Source organism: Hetaerina americana, unplaced genomic scaffold (assembly GCF_022747635.1).
Source record: "Hetaerina americana unplaced genomic scaffold, ioHetAmer1.1.p SCAF_3, whole genome shotgun sequence".
NCBI classification, from domain to species: domain Eukaryota; kingdom Metazoa; phylum Arthropoda; class Insecta; order Odonata; family Calopterygidae; genus Hetaerina; species Hetaerina americana.
In genome coordinates this window covers 22,024,890-22,050,038 of record NW_027286874.1, presented here as the reverse complement: position 1 = coordinate 22,050,038, position 25,149 = coordinate 22,024,890, and the positions used below count along the sequence as shown (strand labels likewise).

General features: G+C 40.1%; 1 protein-coding gene across 1 annotated transcript in view; it reads right to left on the bottom strand.

Annotated features, from left to right (window-relative positions):
* Positions 1 to 25,149, bottom strand: part of LOC139691099 (discoidin domain-containing receptor 2-like) — a 438,203-nt gene that overhangs the window by 27,242 nt on the left and 385,812 nt on the right. The window contains exons 8-11 of the mRNA XM_071588858.1: positions 22,635 to 22,754; positions 17,430 to 17,585; positions 16,890 to 17,204; positions 11,366 to 11,652 (exon numbers count right to left, since the gene is read on the bottom strand). Coding sequence (XP_071444959.1) covers positions 11,366 to 11,652; positions 16,890 to 17,204; positions 17,430 to 17,585; positions 22,635 to 22,754 — 878 coding nt within the window. The remainder of the gene's footprint in view (positions 1 to 11,365; positions 11,653 to 16,889; positions 17,205 to 17,429; positions 17,586 to 22,634; positions 22,755 to 25,149) is intronic.

Here is a 25,149-nt window from a genome sequence, read left to right as displayed (position 1 = left end):
AGCATACACCTTGATTTGTAGCACAAGTTGCCCACTTTTATATTATTTCCTTTATTTTTTTGAAATGAATATTTCCTGTGCAACTTATAGCAAGTACCTTGTATGAAAGCAAAACGCCGACATTCATTTTTTATCCTGATCAATGAGAGACATTTGAAATTATATAACCAATGGTTACCTATCTCATTCATTGATAAATTCTGTGGAAGGAATCTTGAAAGAAATGCCAAAACCCGAATATGTTTCTATATATTTTGTAATAATATTAAACAGTAAATAAAATCAAATTAGCTTATACTATATATATATATATATATATATATATATATATATATATATATATATATATATATATATATACACACACACACACACAAACACATTTAGTTACTATTCCGAAAAAGGCAAAGGCTACATCTTGTGAGGACTACAGGACGATAAGTTTCATATCCCACGCAGCTAAAGTTGTTCTCAGGATCATAAACAAAAGGATAGAGAGTAGGGCAAATGATTACTTAGGGGATGATCAGTTTGGGTTTAGGAAGGGGAGAGGTACGCGTGATGCCATTGCAGTAATGAGATTATTAATCGAGAGGAATTTAGAATACAACCAGGAGGTATTTGCCTGTTTCGTAGATTTCGAAAAAGCGTTTGATAGAGTGAATTAGGAAAAATCTAATGGGTATATTGCAGAAAATAGGAATAGATTGGAGGGAAAGGAGGCTAATCCGCAACCTGTACATGTCTGAGACTGCTCAGGTGCGGGTGGGGAGCGGGGAGTCAGGATGGGCAGTGTTAGGAAGAGGTGTAAAGCAGGGTTGCCCATTATCACCGCTGCTGTTCAACCTGTATGCAGAGGAAATGATCAAAGAGGCATGAGAAGAACTACAGGTAGGAATGAAAGTGGGCGGGGAATTCGTAAAATCAGTTAGGTTTGCTGATGACCAAGCTTTAGTTAGTCAGTCAGCCAAGGGGTTGCAATCATTACTGAGTGAATTGGAAATTCAGTGCGACAGGTATGGGATGAGAATCAATATTAATAAAACAAAGGTAATGCGCTTCTCTAGAAAGAAAAAGACTTAGCTAAACATTAAAATATGAGGGCAAAAACTAGAGTAGGTAGAACAGTTTATGTATCTCGGTAGTGTTTTGGACCAGCACGGTCAAATTAGTAGGAACGTTAAGGGAAGAATTGCGCTAGGCAAAGAGGCTTTCACAAGGAGGAGGGAGTTGATGACGGGGACGTTGAGTAAGGATATTAAGAAAAGACTCGTAAAAACTTTGATATGGAGCGTAGCTATGTACGGCGCGGAATCGTGGTCATTGAAGCAGGAGGATTGACGTAGACTGGAAGCTTTTGAAATGTGGGTGTGGAGAAGAATGGAGCCGAAATGGACAGAGAAGGAAACAAGCGAGGAAGTAGTTGGTACGGTGGGCCAGGAGAAGGGTTTGTTGGGAGCAATCCTTTGGAGACAGGAAAAGTGGATGAAGGGGGTATTGACCGGCAGCGGGATGTTGAAGACTGTAATTTAGGGGAGAATGTTAGGCAAACGAGGAAAGGGAAGGAACAGGATAGGGATGTTGGACGGGATGAAGGGAGTAAGAAAGTACTTAAAGCTGAAGAGGGACCTGATGCAGAGTAGGATGTTGTGTTTTGCTAGGGGTCACAAATTATTTAATTAGTAATTATGTCCATCCAAAAACCTACCTTAACCGGTAGATTACCTATTAATAATAATAATATACACACACTTATACCAAGATACTGATTTGGAAATATATGGGAAAAAGTAGAGTAGTATTAAAAAACTGACGGAGTAAATTAAGAATAAATTCATATCTCTTGGATTAAACTATTTTATTTGGTTTTTACTAAAGCAATAAATGGTGCGCTTTTAAATAAATATCGTGAACACATGTACGCGAGGGGTAGAAATTTTCCTAAAATACACGATCAAAAGATTGGATGAATTATTCATATGGTATGAGAAACGATTTAATTCATTTTTCAAATGTTAACTCTATAGTCTATATACCATAGCCACCTGTAAAATCTTTCAGAAAATATTTTTGCGAGGAAAGATTTTCACATTTGAAAAGCATACGTACTATGCGTATTAAGAAGAGTAATAAAAAAATTGAAATGCCTCTTTTGGTTTAAATGGTTAACGGACAATGTATCAATACATTCAAAAAAAATATAGGAAGGAAGCATTTTGGCATCAAGGGTTTGGTTTTTTGCATACAAAATGGGCTTTTACAACTGTGGACGTAAACCAAAATTAACTTAATGCGAATTTATGAAATATCATATTGCATTGCCATTCACTACAAAATAGATGGGAATACATCCCTCCATGCCATCCTTAGGATGCGAATATGCTCTATGAGCTAATTATAAAAAAAATATAAACTCACGAATGAACTCAATACGAATTTTCTTTTCGAGTCTTCAATAAGAGTCTTTTTTCTGCAATCAATTGACACCCCACGATAAAATGCACCAGCGCACGTTAAATAAACATAAAAAAATCAGATGTAGATAAGCCATGGTGCAAAAATAGAGGAAAATGTCAGCTTGGAAGAGAGATAGCTTCAAAACTACCAAATCCTAACGTTATATTCCATTCACGGACCCGGTGGTTGATCCCTCTTCTCTCCACGCAACAAGTTGTCCTCTCCCGGGAGACCATCGGCGGCCGCCCGCAACCAAGCCCACTTCTCTCCTTCCACCCCATTCTCGCTCGCTCTCATCACAAGCTCCCCCGCCCCGCCTCCCGGGAGCGCGTGCCCCCCTTACAGACCACACCTTCACATCTTGCCGCCTCTCGGATCGCGCCGTCTCCTCTCCTCCCCGCGAAGGAGCGGGCGCCTCGCGCGCATCGGCCAGCCGGGCGGAAGGGGTGGCCGAGGTAGTCGGATGGATGGGCGTGCGTGGGCGTGAATGGGGCTCTCAAATGGGGGGAGACGGAGATAAGTGTTAAGAGAGGCAAGCCGAAAAATAGGCGCCCTCGCGGCGACGACAGCCGTGAACAACAGGTTAGACACTACACCTCGGCTGTGCCAGGAAAACGCTAGTCGGAGTTTCGCCTTCCACACGTTTCCCATGATTGAGATTCCGCTAAAGGCCTAGATCGCCAATGGGTGTGCATCGGAAGTGTAGTGAAAGAAGGCAACGGGAAATCTCGCCGATTAGTGACTTTCCCCTGATTGGATACTTAGGTAATATGTCATTCAAAGAGGCAACAGAATTTGCGTCGCAGTATATACAACCAGCGTTGTCTCCATGTAGTACTGTCACGGTTAAATTCAGCAGTCAATGTACAGTTTACCAGAAATTAAGTCTAAGAGAATCTAAGCTATTCTCATGTACTTGTAATAAACGACGAAATTAAATCGATTATTTTCTTAGAAGAAACCATTAGTATTTATTGATTTTGATGATTATATTAATTTTATCTGAATATTAAAGAACATTTGTTGAAAAAGGGTTTCGTCAACTTCAAACGTTTTCCCAAGTCACAAGTTAGGGATAAAGTTAATATTCAAACTAAAAATGTTATTTTACTTCTACCCGAAAAACCAAATTTGCACATCCTTCACTTCTATTTCTTTTCATTAAGTGGATTGTATATATTTGAGCTCAAACGTAACGAGTGTAAGTGGTGATTTTAAAAGTACGCATATCTGTTTCGACTTGAAAGATTTGATTTTATTCCAAAGCCATGGTGACAATTATCATTTTTATCGCCAATAGGAAAATCAAAAGCGTATTCTGAATTATTACTTTGATCTGTGACTTTCCATAACATAATCCAAAGGACGAATGGGTAAGCTAACGCTGAATTTAATCGAACAGTTTTAAAAGGAAAACGCCCATTAAAAATACCAATTATCTAGCTGAGAACTGTTGCGGAGGGAGAGAGAATTTCTTGATAAGATATGCAGACGCAGAACATGGCGAAAATAATGCAAATAATAGCACATAAATAAATGGCGCACGTAAAACGAAAACATTTTATGATACAATGTTATTCAAATAAGAAACGTGAAGGGAGCTCTACCAAGTCAATTCAATAGCTAACGGCCATTGAATATGGGTTCCTTTGAACTTTGATCAATTCAGAATTGACGTTTCCACCAAAGGAATAAAGTTATTAAGATAAGAAAAGTCGTGCCAAACTTTTAACTATACCATTTTTTCCATGATATTATACAATGTCTTGATTGCGATGAAAATGGAATATTGAATTTTTGTAACCACCACGTGGTTAGTGGTATAAATATTGGTATTATTTCATGTAAAATACTTTGTTTTAAATGTTGGCTTTTTATATAATGAAGTGGTTTTTCTCATCGTTTCCCTGATAACTATGAAACAATTTCTCTTGCATTGCCAATTTCATCATTAAAATTCTGTTAAAATCTATAGGGGTAATTTTCAAGCACTTTAAATTCAATCGAGAATGTCACAAAGCGACCGAATTCTTCATATTTTAATGATAAAAACATTCTAATAACAATCGAATTGCCTTAGATCATATAAAGACTGTTAATATCACTGTTTTGGGAACGGACAAGTACAGATATGGATTTTGTGATAAAATGAAGACCATACGAATCAATAGGAAGTATTTAAATATTAATCGCTGGTAAGTCATAAAATTAAGATACAATAACCAATGTTAAAACTGAATCAATTAGCATTATTTCCCCATTTTTTAAAGCTTTCTCGCTTTGTATTCACGCCAAATAAGAGGATTTAAAAGAACGTAAGGAAATAGGAATAATTTTAGAGAAAGATATTAAAACCATGGTGATTCTATATAAAATGGGTAATCAGATGCATCGAATATGCTTTGAGTAGAATATTTAACGCAAATAAAAAGGGTGAAACAATTTTTGTTAGTACCACATTAATTTAAAAATTGATTGGCATAGGCTCAATTCACAACAATGCTTACAAATTGTTCAAGAAGAGTTTAAATAGTCTGCGTTCCTCTCTGGCATCAGAAAAGCTCACTGGTTCCATTTTAATGTTTATTCTAAATTTGGATTGATCTTAACAAATCTATAGAGACTGATGGCAATGACATCATGCCACCGTGAAATGTGCTATAGGGTACGGCAAACAAAAATATTTTTAAAACTTTATTCAGAAAGAGAGCCCAAAACAAATCACACTGAGTGCGCACGACGATTGAAAAACAAGGCGCTTCGAATAAAAAGAACCATGAAAAGAAACGGGGCCGGGGAGGAGGGTAGGGGGGAAGGAAAGACTTGGGCGGGAGGTGGAAAAAAATAAGCCGGAAAGGGGTGGGAAAGTATGGAAGAAATAAATGCGAAGAGAGGACGAAGAACGGTGGGGTGGGGCCGGGGGCGAGAGATATGGGCAGGAGGGGCAGGCGGTGGTGGAAGACCTGGCAAGAGGAAGAGGTGAAGGGGGTAGATGGGAGGAGCGGAGGCAGTGCTTAAGGGTGTGTTCTCCGCTCGCTTCCTAAGCTTGTTTGTGTACTCCGCGAGCGGCGGCCGGCGTCTTGGAAATAGATCCCGATACGAGGGGCGGGGGATAGCGGGACAAGGAGGAAGAGGGGTTGAAGAGAGGAGGTTGGGGCGAGTGAGTGAGTGAGCCACGGAGAAAAGGCCAACGCCGAGGGAGACCTGGGGAGAGGGCGGGAGAGTACAAGGAAGCCGAGAGGGGCTCGAACATTGGGAGGCGACGTACGCGGGAACACAGCTCCAGGAAGGGTGGGTGCTAGCAGGGGGAGTTAGCAGGAGGATTGAGAAGGAGGATGGAGAGAGTGATTGCGGCGGAGGAGAGCTTTGAGAGAGAAAGGAGAAAAGGTGTGGGAAGGGAAGGAGTGCCGGGGAGGAGATAGGAAGTGGGTATCTCCCGCAGCTGCGTCCGCTGTACTGAAAATGCAGCGCCGTAAGCCGACAGAGGATCACCGGCAAATCCCGGGTCCGGAGCATAGCACCTGCTGCTCTCGTAAGGGTGGAGGCCGAGGGGAGGGGAGAGCAATGGAGGGAAGCTTAAGCGGGCGGGTCGGTGGGGAGCAGAGGAGAAGTGGTGTCTGTGTGTGTCATGGGTGGAGGGGGTTGCGGGGGTGGGTGGCGCCGGGCTCGCCCTCACTCCCTCCGTTCGAGAGGGATGGTGGAGGGAGTGGAGGTGATCGGGGGGAGGGAGGGAGGGGTGGCGGTAGAGAGAAGGACTTGGGGGAATGTGGGGCGGGGGAATGCGAAGCGATAGGGAGATGGAAGGGTGGGCCCATGGCAGACTTTCGCAGTAATGGGAAATGATTCCCTCGAGAGTCGAAGAAAACGTATACATAGAGCGGAAATTTTAATGGTCTGCGTGAGGAGAGGGAGTTGGAGGTTTAGGAAAGCTATTTCTGTTAAAATATTCGTACGTTGGAAGCAATATTTCCGGTATTTGCTTCACAATGGAGGTATGTCTATAAAAACTGAATAAATTTCAGCTTCAATCCACTTAATGCTCCGGTGGGTAAAGGAAGTTTCCACTTTTCTTCAGAAGAAGAATGCTATGCCTTTACTTTAATGTACTAGTAAATATCTACTCGTGTAAGTTGTTCCACTGAAACTATATTTCCTGTTAAAGGCCATAAATGCTATGTGACCGGAAAATCGATAAAGATTCTGGCTATTATTTTGTGATTAAAGTCGGTCGTTCAGCCAAAGGTTTCCAACTTAATGTTGCAGGTTTATCCATCACCGCCTAAATATTTCTTATAACACCTAAATGTGCCAAAATAAAGAGAAAAATCAAAAGAAGCTGTACCAATATAAATTATCATATATGAAGCAGGGATAGATGAAAAATACAGCGTATCACTCTATGGATATACAGGCAAAAGTATTAAAAGGCAACGAAGGATAAGGGGATAACGAAGGATAAATGACATAATGGTGCCCATTCGATATCAATGTTATTCTAGAAGAAATTCCTTAAATAGTAAGTAAATCTTCATTTATTAACTATCGAAAATTTAACCCGTTAATGGCATAAGTATCATTGTTGACTTTATAAATCGATTAAATTATAAAGGCCTTTTGTTTTCAAAGGAAACATTTTTAAGATTTTATGAACTATTTATAGAAATATTTACGACTATTTTAAGCATTACTAGGTGGTGGAGTCATTATTTCATTTTAAGGGAAATATTACACATATTAAGCATCACAAGTGAATGTAAATTAAGAGACATATATTATTTGATGTACATACATGTTACACAATAGTTAATGTAGTGACTGTGATCAAAAGCTTAAAGCAATAAACACGACACCAAGAATTAAAATAAATGTACTAAACATTCCATGCCTCACTCAATTTTAACAAAATAATATGATAAAAAAGAGGCAACAATTTAGTAGAAAAAGTATCTAAGAAGTATTAAATAGAAAAGATTAGCGGTGAAACCCTAAGCACATTCTCTTTAGCTCAGAACATGTCGTTTGAGCACTAATGAATGGTTCACCATTGCATTAGACAGTATTACGGAGCTGAAATTCATTTGAAGCGATCAACGACGACCGGCCATCTAAAAGCCAATCATGCCTGCTGGTTTTTACAACAAAGAATTGAAAAAAAGCTAATGGTCGAGTAGGATATATATTCATCTTCAAGTGGCGAGCAAGCGGTGTCTGGGATCAAATGTGTGATCGGTGAATGGCAGAAGAAGAGAGAGAAGGGAAGAGGGATCTCGAGCGATTAGCAAGAGCGGGTCACAGAAGAACCTAACCCTATTGATCGCGCAAGGATGTCATAAATCTCCAATGCACACGAACAGACGGACAGGCGCACGCAAGCTTGGAATCTCACATTCACGGAACGGTCCACTCGGTGCGTGGCATTGAAAACACACACTCACGAAATAGTCGGGCGGAGGTAAACGCGTCTTTTTCCCATTTCCGGGGAGACACCTCAGCTAAACCTCTCAGAGGCAACCCAGCGTGCACACACGCACAAAATGGAAGGAAACTTCTCGAGGAAAAAAGATACCCCCAGAGTACATAAAAATACCCGCGTCGACTCCTTTTCTCCTCCGCATCCCCCAACCCATCCCAGCCCGTCCCACGTCGATCCACTCAGTCTTCCATTCTTCCCCACCCTCTCTCTCTCTCATCCCGCCCAACTCTCTCTCCTCCGAGCTCTAAACCACCCGAGTTGATCCATCTTCCTCACGAGGACTCCCTGGGATATGCGGGGAAATAGATGGAGAGATGGGAAATGTATACACAGTGAGGAAGTAGAATGATAATAAAAAAGGGCGAACGGAGAGGTGCTCTCCTGCGCTCGCGGAAATCTCTCGCGGCCCTCTGGAAGCACGGATCCGCCGAAAATATCCGTGGGCGGGTACTTGTGGCGGGTGGGAAAGAAGGAGGGAAGACGTTCGGATGGGTGAAAATGAGAGAGAGAAGAAACACTAACACAAGGATCCATCATTCGTATTATGTGCACGTAAGATGCACAGTTTGCGAACCTCACATGAAATGGACATTTATATGGTGTATCTGCATTCGTTGTGGCCGAAATGTACGGAGGACCTTATAGGTGAGCATTTTGTGATGTCCCGCCCGTTATTGGCGAGGAAACTGCAAGGGACTAATAAATTTCGTACTCTCTTACCATGGAATAGAAGCAAAAATGGAAAAATGATGAACGGTGTAGCTTACTTCTGGTAACAAAAGTGGAAGGAGGGAAGGCAGGCTACCACGAAGGCGATGGAGGAGACAGGAATTTAATGAAAGGCAGATATTTTGATGTAATCGAAGGTCATTTAATCAGGGGCTTTGAGTTATTAACCATCTTTCGCACTCCCATTCGCCACTGTGACCCGTGAAATCACCAAACTGGTCGTTTAGCCCTTTACGGATGAACATCCTAATTTCTTATGAATATTTAATCATAGAGCCTTTAAAAATCCCTGAATTGGTAGTCTTTTTAGTCATAGTGCATTTGCTATCCACCGAAATTCTCGTAGTGCTATTTAAAATTCCAGTTCACAATAATCAACCCTAAGGTTGGATTTTAATGGTGAATTTAGCGCTCACCCAGAAATAAACCATAAAGTCTTTTGAAAATTATACATTTTTGGTAAGTTTCGTTCCTTGTGCCATTGTTCGGACACCTGCAAAGTCTTAGCTACCGGAAAATTGTTCACCTTGAATCTTAAAAGGTGCTGTCCTACGTTATGACCGGGGGTTCGAAACCTGTTGGTGAATGAACACAGAGCCCTTCGCCCAATAGCCGAAGGCTCTACGTAATAGGCTAGCACGACCGTTAATTAAAATAACAACCCGCTCTTTACTTGTTTCCTCAGAGTTGAAAGACAGCTGAATCCACATCATTACATTTTTACTTAAATGACAGATTAAACACAGCCACAAAAATTATGTTGAATTTCGTCCTAATGGCAATTCTATCATTTGAGACAACATTATGGCTTCAGGACTTGGAGGGACAGACAAATATGAACAAGCAAACTGAATGGAGTAATGGGTTAACTTCCCGTGGGACCGTGATCTCATTCACCTTTAGCATTTCTCTCGTCCTACGCCTGTAACAAGCGGCGGCTGTACACGTCCCTTCAACAGTCTGGGTTGGAAACATAAGAAGAGGGAGGACTACGCGTCTTGAGGAAGAGAAAAATGGAAATGTTACGACCCAACGAAGCTACACATGCATGAATAAAGACATTTATACATTCATGCATATGTTTTCCCAAAGGGAGGATGCATCTCCCTTCTTTCTTCCCCTTTTCCCAGGCGGATGGCAGCGGATGTGGCCCTCAGTCGCCCCCTTAAAGCTCTCTCGTGTCTCCCTTTCTCTTTCCCGCCATGCCGCACACACGCCAATCCTCTCTCACTCCCATTCCTCTCCCTCTTAATGCTCACGTGCGTCGCTCATTCGATGTTTCCTCTCTCCGTTTCCCCCCTGCCTGCCTTACGAGCCCTCTTTAAACGGGGTTGGAGATGTACTGCGGAGGCTTCCATGCGCGGGGAAAACCCTTCGCGGCCGTAGATTAAGGGTTCTTTCGCAGGGATTCAGTAGGCGGGAGATTCGGAGGATGGAATGTGGATCCTCAAACGAAGGCGACGGGGGTTGGGGCGCCGCGGGGTGGAGAGGCGGCTGCGGGCGGACGGGTGGGTTTTTTTTGGGCGGGAGTGGGGAAGGGAACGGGGTCTCCGAATGGAGGCAAACGGGGGGAGGGAAAGGGATTGTGGGTCGGGGATGAAAAAAGGGCGAGACGGACGCGAACGGTGCTGCGCCACTTTTCTTATCCCTGTGTGATGCGATTTCCCCGGAGGAAGGAAATGGGGATGAGTAACATGGACTTTCAGGAAAGGACACAACTTTTCGCTCTCAGTAGCAAAAAATATCACCCTGATGTCACTGTAGAATAAACTTTTTTAAGTATTAACTATCGCAGTTGCCACTTAACTTTAGGCATGAAAAACGTTTCAAAGGCCTCCTTTGATTGGCAAATAAATGTACCACTAGTCTTCTTAACTTAAAGTTGACAAGCGTTGACATAATTTCTTAAAAAGTAAGGTATTGAATAAGATCACTTTTTAGTTATTAAATTTAGCATAAAATCAGCGCAAGATCAATTAGATCTGAAGCTTAAAAACATATAAAAAACAAAAACAATATAACTAACGTTAAATTTGAAGAGACAGCTACAACAACGAGAGGAAAGGAAGTGGAAGAGTTATTGGGAAAAAGTAAGGATAGTTTTTGTAGGGAAAAATGCGGTATTTATGGGGTGTATTTATAGCCTCCTAGCGATGAGGCCGATCACAATAACATTGGTTGATAAAAAACGTCGAAAAACAAAGGGTCGTCCTGTCACGTAAAGTCAAAGGGTGATAACGTGAAAGAGTTACTAATGTTTAATAGTTACTAAACCTAATCTAAATGTCACTAAAACATCGTAGGAATAATTATTAAGAAAGACGTCTAAAAAATATTTTTTAAATACTCCTGCATGTAAAAACACAAGTATTCCCGCAGCATTTCTCAATGGAGGTCTTATAAATCTCATATTAGATAAATCAAGCCAACTTAGGGCCATTCTAGTATCAGAGCGATTATTAAACTTAATCAAATTATAACTGATGAACTACAGGTCTCTTGAGGAAGCTTAAAAATTGTTTAGAAAACAGCATGCATGTGAAGGTATTAGACGAAACTTAAATTCTAATATGTTTGCATCCGTTGCAAATTAAATGCTAGTAATATATAATATATGCTTCTTATTAAAAGTCTTACGCTTGGCAATTATCATGTCACCGCTATTGATTTACGATTGTGTATTTAAGAGGAAAGGACGAGACTCACCTTCACGATGTCCGTGGCTGCGTAGTAGTTTTCCAGGGGCGTATTAGTGGTGGCGGCAGCGGGTGCGGTCGTGGCTGCGGTGGCCGGCGCCCCGTTAGGCACGACCGCAGGCGTGGACGGGGGCAGTGTCCCCGTGGCAGCAGATATGTTCTTTCCGGTGGCCGTGTAGTTGTTCTGCATTTCGTATGGTGGAGGCCGCGAAGTCGGGGGAGGAGGAGGCGTCAGGTTGTAAAAAGACGGAGAGTTGAACTTGACTTCGTCTTGAAAACTGTTGACACTGGTGAAATCTGTAGAGTTGACATTAAGTGTTAAGTTAACCACAATTTAAGATTAATTTCTATTAATACATTCATGCACTAAGAAGCGGGCATGCTATCAATATGACACTGATAACACCTGTTCATAAAAATCACTCAACTATAATGAAGCTCATAAATTCCTTCATTACACCAAGTTTTATAATTAACACACTTTCATTTCTATAACCTGCGTTGTACTCGTATTATTTAATGATTATCAAAAGAATTTCCAAGTCTTCCCTGTGGTCAATGATCCTAGGAAAGCAATGAACACTTAAAGATACAACGATAGAAGAGTGGCTCAAACTATGCATGAATTCAACTGAGGCTAAAAACGTGAGCAATATTAGGGCAGAATTAGACCAAAATAATTAAGAAGAGAGACTAAGCTTTCTTTCGTAGACAAATGTCGACAAATCACCCCATAAGAAGCAGCTTTAAATGGTGCGTGGGTATCCTTTTTTATAGAAAAACGAAGTTTCATTAATTATCACGTTTAACTATTTAACAAATCTTTCTCACGGATTTTATTCTACCACCAGCCTGCTAATGAGAGAGGAACACTTTCAGCCAATTAATGTCCAGATTATAATATTTTAGCAAAAATATTTCAGTAAGCAGGGTAAGGGAGGATCATAATTTTTTACAATCACATCTCTTCTTCATTGATAAAAAACAATAATTAATTTTCCTATAATCGATGAATAGATGATTCATGATTACTTGTGAAGGATATAACATTTCCTAGGCAGTGAAATCAAGGGTCTTCCGAACTCTTCAATAAGAGATAGGAAAAATATTGGATCATTTGATTGAAAACTAATGTGCCATGTCTGCGGCTACTAAACATTCCATAGAAGAACATTTAAATTTACAATAATTCGTCATTAGGTAATAAGGACCCCATGAGAAGCGGCTACTACTAAAAGAGATGCACTTGGATTCATGACATAAGTATGCTATTGTGCATTTTTAATTTCTATGCCTAGGAAAAGTATGTAGAATCATCGACAAAGTATTCATTGAGAATTTTGCCAATACGTAAAAATACATCTAAGCGCACATTCAAAAAGCATTCATGCTATCTACGAGTAATTGATCATGCATAGATTAGACCAGAATTTTAAAAAACCTCTAATTAACAAAATAAACAACCGGAGCATTAACCATTTTTTGACCGCAACGAAGGGAAAAACACTTAATAATTTCACACAACCGACAAAAAACTCAGAGGCCACATCAGGAAACTCGTCACCCGGCACCGAGATGTGGAGTCACCAAGGGCTCCATCATTCCGGAAAAAAGGCAGTACAAACACGAGAGCAATTTCACCCTTTCACCTCGTCAACATCTCGAGTTTGCGTCGGAAAATTCGAGCGTAGGGAGTCGACACCTGAGAAATAGTGGACCGTCGAATGTGGAAAGAGCAACTGGGCCGGTGTGTGTAAAAGAAGAGGGGGAGAGTAGTCGGAATAGAGTGGAAGTATAGCGGGAAGGAGGGGTAGAAAGGAAAAAAAGGCAATATTTCAAAGGTCTGCGAGGGAATTCTCTCGCTCAAAAACGCGTACTCTGAGGCGTGAAGTAGATCTTGATTTTCCAGGACGCTTGTTAGCACACACGCGGCCCCTCGGTCGAGCCTTCCCCGCCAGTCTTTTCCCTCATCCGCTCCCGCTCCTCGTCGCACGCCCCTCTGCGCCACACACACACACATACCCCATTCCTTGAAGTCCCTTCACGGCAGTCACCCCTTTCCGCCCCTTGCCTGGCATTTCCCCCCGTGCCCGACGCACACAACTGTCGCGATTTTCACAACCACTCCTTTCACAAACAAAATCAAGAACACTTCCTCTCTTTCCCTCTACTTGCCCGGCGTCAACCCCTTCAAGATCCCTGCCTCCCCACTGCGACAGGTTAGGAGATAATACCATCGCCGCCCGCATCATAATGCACGGACGGAGAGAGGGGCGTAAACACACAACAACTCTTTGCTCCGTACTTCTCTTCCACCCCGCATCCGACTTCAATTAACCTCCGGTCTCACTCCTCCCAATCCCGACCATCCACGCCCATCGGCTGCTGACGACACGACGCCCCCGGGCCCACACGCCTCCTCCGGCGCCCTTTTGAGCAAGTTGCTTCGTCCACATCCGCCCTCGGCCTGCCCGCCGGCGCCCATTTGACCACGCCACTTGAGTGTCCAGCGGACGGCCATCACTGGCCGGCGTTTCAGCACCGATGCATCAATGCCCTTGCCATTTACTAATATTTTACTTTCTAACTTCAGACACACTCCGCGATACGACTCTCATCGCCCCTTACACCTCTACGAGTTTTTCTTAATGCATGGCCGAGTCGTCGCTGAATACATTTGTTTATCTGTTACTTCAATCTTGAATCTAAGAAATGCATCCCCTGAAGTGTGGAATGATCGGAGCTTTAGCTAAAAATATCTTTTGATCTTTTCCTTCGAATTCAGACGCTGAAAAATATGGTCTACCACACTAATATCAACTTTGACAAATGACGAAAATTTCTTCATGCCTGAAATAACAATTCATGATTCACGAATTAAACTCTACTTCTTGAAAGTTCAAATTTATTTAGTCAAGTGATAAAGGATATGTATTTTTTTCTCGAGACTTTCAGTTTTATGGGATATTCCGATTTATTGGGAATGTCGAAATTTCTTTAATGTTTCTAGATAATTCTTAAACTAAACTATAGTACGACATAAATATTTTCGGTTTAAAATTTTAAATAAAAAATAGCTACAAGTCATTATTGATGTACTGCAAGGATTTTGAATGAATTTCTAGTGGCGATACATTTTTCTTTATAATACTATTTCTCATACATATCATTTTTTTACAATACCTGCTTCAGTCTTGAAGTATCATTAACCATATGAGGTAAGGTAATTTTTCAATTAAGGCTTTAGGAAATAACAGAGAAGGAAACACATTTCATCATGCTTAAACATTCCGGAAACTATTTCTATAAATAAGTGGGATGATGAGATTTCCTCAACATGGAGTTTATTAAGAATCCCGAGGGAAAAATGGGGTGCGCTCTTACCTAAGAATTTGATTTACCAAAATGCCCAGGTTTTCAATTATTTTAACGGCTTTTTATGTTTTTTCTAGTTTCATTTTATTGTAACGATGATTTTGCGCGATAACTGTACTGATTGCAATACTTTGAATCAATAACAGGTCAACTTTCCAAATCAGTCACTGCTTGACGAAAAACGACTCCCTCGATCTACTGTGCGCTAACGACGATTGATTCAGTTTATATTTGATAGTTTCCAGACATTTATCTTTGAATTTTGTAACATTTTTGATTCGTTTAAGACTCGTAGCGTCGGAACACGCTCCAGTCAACGTGTTTTGTTTCTATACGAAATTTGTCGGCGGATGGAGGAAGCATCGGTAATGCGATTTGCAACTTTAAAGCTGTCGTATTGAGCGTTATTGGAGCGTCACTTCCCTCCTGAGCCAGGGAGGGAGCTCTTTATCAGGTTAGAGATAAGCACATTGCAGAAGCACGGAATGATTTCATTTCATGCTCCTCGCGCAATCTTTCTCGCAAAAGGGGCGTGCCGCTGGAATCATGAGTTAGCTCGGATAAAGGATTTTGGCGTCATGAATTAAAACAATTAAAATGCCAGAAATGAAAAGTTTGAATCTTTCTGAGCGCTACCACGAATATTCTTAATTGAAACAATGTGCTTACTTTATACAATGGTTTGGGCTGGTATAATAGGTTAATACATTCAAGTAATTTGGAATTTAGAACTTAAATAAGGAGCTATCCTAGGAAAGTCCCGTTAAGAAGCATTTTTATCTACTATCAAGATAACTTAATGCGGCAAATATTACTGTCAATACTTAGTTAAAATAATATGAATTTCATTATATAAAGTACCTATAATTTTCATGAAAACGATGTTTCGTTGCAGAGCTCTGGAGTTCTATATGCTTTACAAGTCAGGAAAAATTAATAGCCTTCGTTTCATTATTCCTTGAAAGGCATTCAACTGAGATTTGAGGGATACAAGAGTAATAAATAGATTTGTGGACAGTAAATGGGTGTTAAAGTAAACGATAGAAGAAATATTCTACCGTAACGCAACATCTCTTTACAGCAAAATATTCATGCTCAAGCATAGATAAATACAAATCCATGACATTTGACTTGAAAGCCTAAAATATTGCCCATGAAATCAATAGGTCTTTCCAATAATGACGCAACCATACTTTTGGATTGATCCTACTCTCTACCGTTATCACAAGGCGTCAACTTTTGAGAGGCACTTCTACAATGGCGAGGTCGTATTTTTTCAAAACTTTTAAACCCATTTCTGGCTGAAACCATTCATTCAATGATAATAATTAATTTTTTAACAGCAGAATTTTCTTTTATAAAACACTTAGATAATAGCACACACTGATTCGACAAAATGACTGAAATTTAGCTCCCTTGCAAACAATAGAGTGATACTTATGAATACAAATGTATTTTTGGAAATATTTACATTATTAATAGTTCAAATCTTCACAAAAGAAAAAATGAGTACATCTATAAAGTTACACCCACTCAAGGAAATGGTTGATCGCCCATTTTATCCGGTCCCATAGACTACCTATCCCAAAACATCGTCGTTCCACACTCCAAGCTCCAACACCTTTTTTGCCATATTGAACTTATGCATAGAGGTTACCCGTAATCTTAATTACAAATTCTCAAAAATTACAACTAAAATGGCATTTGAAACTGTTGATTTGATTCTCGTGACAAGTAATAGCGAAATTTTATCGTTTAGATTATTTGTCCCCTGAAGATCTCATGTGTTCCTGTCATAAGAACGTAAAAAATAACTTCAACTTTCGAAAAACCACTCTTCGGCTTCAACTCAACCCTACTTCACCACCTTTGCTAACACATTTTGCCATATCTAAAAGACTTCTAATGGGGACAGCGACGGGGCGATGGAATTCTGGCTTTACCGTGACTCATTTTAACTACTAAAATAAAAAGATTCGCGCTGGTGCAATTTATAAATGGAAATACTGATAAATGGCAATAAAAAGTACGACTAGTCACTAATAAATGGCAGCAAATGAGAGAATTGCGAGTGAATTGCATAAGCCTGAGTTGAGAAAAGCAACATCAAGAGTCCATTGAGACAAGTAATTGGAAATGAGACTCGCCAGGGATCTCACCCGTGTACTCTCCACTCTTGCTCGAAGAGATGTCCTTCTTCAGCAGGCACCCGTACTCCTGCTTCCCAGCCGGCAGCTTGTATGGCTCATGGTACACGGAGGAGTTCTCGCTGTCCGACTCCTCGCCCACCGCCACGTGGCCGTATACCCCACCGCCCCCGTTGCCCCCGCCCCCACCACCCTTGCCTCCGGCGCCACCCTTCCCCTTGGACTTGATCGACCTCGTCAGCCCGTTGCCAATGGGCGTCCCCATGAGGTTCATGTTCATCTTCAGGTCCCGCATGTTGATGGTCACGCCGCCGACGCCACCCACCCCTCCGGTCCTGCCGATGCTCCCCGGAGCAACGGTGGCGCCGCTTGGCGCTCGGCCCGCCCTCTTCCCCGTGCCCCCGGCGATACCGCAGACCCCGCTGCCACCGTAGGCGAAGCCACCAATGACCCCGAGGCCGTCGCTGGTGAGACCGCCGCCGCCGCCTCCTAAGCCCACGCCACCCACGCCCGTGCCCGAGGACGTGGATGAGCAGAGAGGCCCGTGGGCGCCCTTGAGGGCCGTATGCTTGTGCAGGGCATCACCCTTCTTCCTGCTACGGCGCACCATGAGCACGGCGGTGGAGACAAGCAGGAGGGCCACGACGGCGAGGACGCCCGTGATGAGGCCGATGTACGCCTGGTGGTTGCTGCTACTGGCGCTCGTGGCTGTTTGGGGTAGGAAAGGACGAAAGACGTAAATTAGCCCGCCATTTGATACTTTATTCAATCAACTAGAATTATTATATTCTATTTTTCCGAAGTTATGAAATATTAAAAATGGATAATCAAGTTACTCTTTTTTTGGAAGTTGAAACTATATCCTGAGTCTGCGTGTGACCAAAAGTGTGCGAACAAGAAAGCATCATACGAATCTGGAAAAAGATGAGTAATATGAAAAAATATCAGTGTTACGGAAAAAGATCAGGAAAGCAATCACCAAGGAAGAGACAGGGTGAACTGGAATCATTCACTATAAAATAAAAGTTTTGAAGCGTGACGACATCTCCAAAAATATAGAAATATAGTTAAACAGAATTTCCGCAGGTAGCACATGAGCTCAACAATATAGTATATTCTTGAATTAGGCCAGTATTGGTATGCATAAAAATATCTATTTTCTCAGTATATAGCGGTGATGGTAGAAGTAATTTCGTTTAGACAAGAACCCCGAAACCCTAGCTCATACATATGCATGCGACACAGGAACCAGTCGTTTCCACCAGTAATATGTTGTCCTCTATTTTCGATGTGAATTTTTTTAATCTTAAATTTCCTTATTTAAATAAAAAATTTCAATACATAATTTTGCTAATTATATTAGTTTTTATCTAAGTATCTAACTATTATGTATAAATATTAAAAATTTTATTGCTTGTAAATATGATAATAACGAATACATAAGGATTTTGGAGACTTTTCAACAATAGTAAGTAATAGCTAGGTATGTACAGACAGCTCATCGAATATTTCATCACTGTTCAATTTTAACTAGTGTGCATTTAAAACACAATATCTTTAAAATGCATTGTCCTCCAACTTTCGTTCCTCTGGCCAATCAAAATATTACGCAAATATAATGGTACCATTTCAAGATTCAAAATTTATTTACCATAGAGCAAAAGGAAAAACTTCAGTTATAAAAATTCAGATTTAGAGTAATGAGCTCAAAAACATTTGAAATGCTATGATTTCTTTATAAGATCTGCTTTAACTAACACCGATCAGGGAATGATCTTTTCTGATAATACTGTGCATGATCCACATTCCTCAATCTGATATATGTTGAAAAAATGACTATTTTTTCAACACAACAAAGCTAGTAGACTAGTTGAATAGTAATTTTTTCAACACAGATTATGATCTGAAATGCATGTCTCAATCACCAATATCTTCGTGTAACAGCGGCCCTTAACTAGTCTACTAGCTACATGATGAAGTTCCGCCTGTCCATTTTCCCTGTAACTTCTCAATGTACCACCAATGAATTGACTACCACTAGATGGAGAATGTTGTACAGCTCGTGCAATGGCCATTTTCGCGTTCAAATGAACAGTGAATATTATCATCAGATTTCTTCTTAACTCCTTTTGAGAGCCTTCAATTAATATACCTGGTGGTATGATGCTTTGTATGTGCACATTAGCGTTTACCTTTCCTTGATAAACTGCGAGAGTTTCATTTACATTGCACAAAAGCGCTGTTTTGCACAAGCTGATGCACTGCACGCATCTCTTTCATCACTGTCGGTATTTCCCTACTGACACAGTTCACGCTTCCAACGAGAGAGGAGTTAGCATTCTTAATTGTTTTCCGCAGATATGACTGATGTAAAGAAATTATCTGTAGTGATTTTTCGTCTTGTGCACAGGTATCGCTCATTCAACTTCATCATTGCGAATTATGACATTTAATAACATTGTGGTCGTCTGCCATCTTTACTCAGATAAATAAATCCTTGACGGACGCACCTCGATTCCACATCTTCTAATAGAAAAAACTTAATACCAAATTATTCCTATTTGTTTTAAAATGATCAAAACCAATTTTTTGAGTAAATATCCTCGTCAACGTTGAGGGAAGATTCCAGTTTATAGCATATGTAACAGTTTCCCGTAAATTTATCCCACATGCGCCAGGCCGGCGCACATTTGTCTATTTGGTGGCGCTGTGATTGGGTTGACTTTTCGTCCAAGCAAATACGTATGATCTATTATCTCAGCAAACCGGTTTCTCATCGTTCTTCAAATATACCTGAACTCTACTTCTTCGGCCACATCTTTGTGTATTCCAGAGAACTGACACCGAAGGCACAGCAGATGAGCAAGAATGCATCCAACTCATATAGTGAAAAAACCAGGTGACACTACCGAGCTGCTTCCGAATCATAATGTACCTCTGTCTCATCGATGAAAAGCTTCCAACAACCCATGACAGTTTTCTTTTACTAAGCTTTTGGCATACGGTGTAGGGCCACGGCTTCTCATAGAGGACATTCTGCTTGGCCCGTCGACCTGGATCCTGCACTACGATCCATCTTTGTTAGGTTTCGTATTGTATTAAATTATGCGGTTATTTATGCACTTGCTCCATCAACTGCTTTGTTATTACTCCAATCCCAAAAAGTGGAGATTTAACATGCAATCCGTTATCATAGTCAGGAATCTCATATACTGGATTATCCAGAAAAGACTTGTCTTCGGACATTTATTTCAAAACACGCACGAAAAAAAAACGAAAGTCCAAGGCTCCCCTTCACGGTCTCTAATTGAAGCCAAGCCCCAGAATAACAGGTACGAGTGCGATGATGTAAGGCCAGCGGAAGGAGAGCTGATCAGGGTGGCGGAATGAGAGAGTAGAGGGGAAGGGTGGTTGTCACACATAATGGCAACTATCGTATAGTGATATAATTTTCAAAGCCGGTGGAAATGACGGGTTACGGGGCTCAAGTGTTTTGAATTGTAACGTAAAACGAGGACAATTCTGAATAAATAGTAACCATGTACAACAAAACCGTATTGTCCTATATGATATGACCATAGTTTAGGAGATGATGCAGCCATTATCTGAATATCAGGTCCGAATCATCCGGGTAAAATATTTAAAACAGCAAGTATATTACTTTGCGCTTAGAAATGAAGTCACATTTTCCGCAATAGCTATTAATAATAAACTAGAGGGTAATTATCGGAACTAGGTTGGAAGTAATGGCTGCTGGAATCCAAGAGATTCCAGCAGCCATTACTAAATTCCATCGAAATTATCAAGAAATGACGTGTGATTGCTCTTTTTATGTGTTCTTTTATTGTTTGCTGCTGTCCAAGAGAATATATATAAATTTATATATGTGTGTGTGTATGTACATATATATAGTAATATTTTTACTCTTGTGATCCGTTCGATTCCGCCTTCCCCACCTCTATTGTGTTCGTCCTTTATATGTGTTCCTATCCCTTTCCCTTATATCTGTTTCTGTGTATACGAGTATTTATTCGCCGTTTGGCGGGATTTCGTGTTTGAATGTGTATTTGGCCAATGTGGCTCATCTCTTTCTTCTGGCTATGCGTGCCACGAAACGCACTGGTCCTTTCCTGTATGATGTTGTATGAATTCTAACCCACTGTCCTTTCCTTTCCTTGTGTATTGTCTATTTCTCCTTTGGTGGGTGAAACAGCCCCCTGACGCCATCTCTTGGCTGAAAGAATCGGGGCGCTTGGCGACATATTAGACCCACGGATCTCAGGGTAAATTGACTATCCTCGATAGCTCAAGTGGTTAAGAGCATCCGCCCGGCAAGTGGAAAGATCCGGTGTTCGAGTCCCGGTTGAGGAAATATTTTTACTCTTGTGATCCGTTCGATTCCGCCTTCCCCACCTCTATTGTGTTCGTCCTTTATATGTGTTCCTATCCCTTTTCCTTATATCTGTTTCTGTGTATACGAGTATATATATATATATATATATATATATATATATATATATATATATATATATATATATATATATATGTACATACACACATTACTTCTATATCTTCAGAGGAAGACGGATTATTTCCGTCGAAATATCAAGAAAATACGTGTGAGTGGAGTGTTCTCTTTTTTTGTGTTTCTATATTGTGTGTTACTGTGTATTGTACTATTCGGCACTTCCGTGTTACGTCTACGAAAGCATATATATATATATATATATATATATATATATATATATATATATATATATATATATATATATATATATATATATATATATACATTTATATACATATATATGCATATATATAAATACACACATATATTTGGAGTTTTCGGGTACCAGATCCTCCTGGGAAACCATAACCGGCACAGGGAAAGGAATTGCCCCCCCTACCCTGATGTGTGAACTCCACACGCCGTCGGGCTTAGTACGGGGTGAACTCTATCATCACCTAACAAACTGACGTTAAGGTTTATTACTGTGTTTCTGGTTTTTTACGTATAGTGGCTAAAATTAAGTGCTGTATGTCTGGTGTGAAATCACCCCTGTCACACAGACTAGTGTTGGCTTACAGGGTACCACGTGGAAATAGAAATTGATTAAACTGAGTAGGGAACATCTCGACTCTGCTGAAGAATCAATAATTGTACCATTTTCAGATATTTTAGCTTTATATTCTTTCACACATCAACTACTAGCTTAGATAATACATGATGAAGGAATGAGGGTTATATGAAAATGTAGTGCTCAAAACCCCTACATCACACATAAAGCAAGTGTAATAAATATTCTTATCCCAATAAAAATATATTACTTCATCATGTGACGATAAATACAGTCAAAGAAATAATTTTGACTTGTTTTCAGACAAATAGTAGTATTGAAACAAATACAATTTTTGCAATTTTTTAAAATGTTATGCAATAAAATTCCGAAATGGCCCCATAAAATTAATTTGGTCCTCTGATAACTTTAAAAAAATACACTTCACAAAATCCAAGACGTTAACTTGTGAATTCACTCCACAAGTGATGTATGTATTCCCTCCTACGTAAATCAAACTTCATATTTAAAGTGATAAAAAAATTAGAATAAAATCCAATTCACTTTAAAATAGTTCACATGAGTAGAGTTACGTGTCTAATAAATACCGATTAAAAATTTTACCCAATTTATCATTAATTGTGTTCAATAAATTATTCAACTTCGATAAAGAAGAAGCAAATACCACTAAGCCACTCACCTGGCGTTATCTCTTTTCTGGCATGAGTTGTTTCCCCTCCTGTCCTAGGCTCTTCCGGGCTATCTTGCTGCAAATAATAATGCTTCAGCAAGTCCTCAGAAACGTTGCCTTGGATGGGAACTGAAATGAAAATATCCAGAATATTAATTTAAAAAAATCGTTCGCCAAATGTTAAATCTTATCCAATATTAAAAATCATTAATGAAAGATAAGAAATATTCATTAGAAATGAATCATATAAATTGTGCATAAATGAAAATATTAATTTTTCTGCTGAAAATCTAAACACTTTGAAGTCTCAAATAGGGAGTTGCTTCGACTATCAAGAAATTTTTTCAGTTCTAAGTATGTGTATCACTTATCGGTGTGTCAGAGTACAAATTTTTACAGCACGAATCATTATTTTTGGGAAAGAAAAATTTTTAATCGAATAATAATGGATACAATTTTAAAGGCGAGAATCAGAAGGTATCCGATTTGAATAGGCGTTTCAGCCATAAACGGTCCTCTTTAAAATTTATTCGAAATAGTGAACTGAAATAAAACAGCATTATATTATAATTATTAGAAATAAAATTATCTATTTTTCCAAGATATAGAGAAAACCATTAATAAAAAAGTAGCTTTTGCGCGGGCAATAGTAGGGTAAAAACGAAGAAACAAACTAGCAGCTGTATAACAATTTCACGTCAAGTACTCATCGGAATGCGGCAATTGAAGATGACCAAAAGCAACTTCTCAGTATTGAAAATGTGAAAACTTTCAATTCAAAACGGAAGAAAAACATTTAACGAATTACATTTCAATTTAGAAAATATTGAATCAATCTGTGAGCAACCTTACACACCACGTCTTCGTGTAATAAAATATATCGATACCAAGTTCCCTAGTCTATAAAATAATGAAGCTTACATTTTAAAGGTGTTATAAGAAATACTCGGTTAAATGTAATACATTATGTCCTTAAAGAGATAGTAGTTCAAAGAAGTTCCTATGGAATAAACCAGCAAGTAATACTGTCTACCAGACAGCCAACTTACTATTATCTTCTGTTGAAAGAGCAACCTTTGCCCGCGAGTCCGCAAATCAATGAGAGAGAGAGAGGCATAAACGGGGAAACGCAGGAATAAAACGAGGGACGACGATACAGGTAGCGCGGGGAAAGGAAGAAAAGTATTGAGTGGGGAAAAACTGAACAGGAAGCGACAAAAAAAGCGAGCGAATTTCTGGGACTTACAGCCCAATGCTTCCCACCACCCGGCGTCGCATTTGGGGGAGGACGCAAACGACGACGAGCGGGGTTTCTTTTTGTCTAAATTAATTCTACTTTTTGTTCCCCGAATCCTCCTCCCTACTTGTCTCCCTCCGTCAATTAGTGCACTAGTGAGCAACAATTTGAATTGGAATGTGGGGAACATGCGATGTGCTCCTTGGTTTGCTTGTTTTTTTAATTAACTGTTCTTGAAAGCAAACACCTAGACTATCAAATAATAGAGACACCATTGCCACGTAGAATGAAAAAAAAGAGATAGTAGAAGGGAGTCTTCTTAGGAATAGAATAAACACTGCTGGAGCGGAACTATGCAAAACATTGTAAAGAAAGGTATGAATATAATGGAAGTTATTTTGCATATGTATTAGAGGGTAACTGCAACCTATCTCACGCCTAAAGATAAAGAGATACTATTCTTCATCGAAAAGTTACCCAGACGACGCCTCATAGCACAATGTATCACTTAATCAAGCATATATACACGCACACGCACTTGCACATATGCCTATATTACAATCCAGAAATAAAGGAAGACGTTTAACAGAAATTTGTGGGCCTTTATGTACGTTTTGATGCGTGCCATCAATAATAGAAGTGATATTTACGAACTTAATAATTCGATTTATTTAAGAATAACATAAGCCATCATCCAATAAATTACTTCAGCGTATAAGAGATTTTGTCATTACAAAGCACTGATTCAAATCAAACAAAAGCTCTGGTTTCATAGGTCATGAATATGCTAAAGGGATCCGTAGTAAATGACTGGCTTTCACAAAGGGTCCTCAAATGAATAGGTTTTGATTGAAATGAGTACAGAGAAAGGGAATAAGCGCTTCTGCGTGAATAATTGTTTATCGCTCCGGTAAAGTGAGAGCGTGGTTGTGGGTATTGACTGAATTTGGGTTTTATATCGAGATAATTGGTAGGTTGACAGACGCCGAGAAGCAAGAGAGCAAGACAGCGAAAACCTAGAACATCAAAACTGAAGTAAGGCCACTCCTAATGAATACAGTTTTCCAAATTCCAAAGAAACTGCGGGAGATGCCGCAACAGTAACTTTTAACGCAGTCATCCGCTAATGTGCATTTCAATGCAACAATTTCAGAGTGTAAAAATCATTCGCCTTGACTGGGATTCGAATTGGGATATTGAGGGATCTGGGTTCGAATTCCAGTCAAGGCGAATGATTTGTACACTCTGATATTGTTGCATTGGAATACAGTTTTGTTTCCGTGGAAC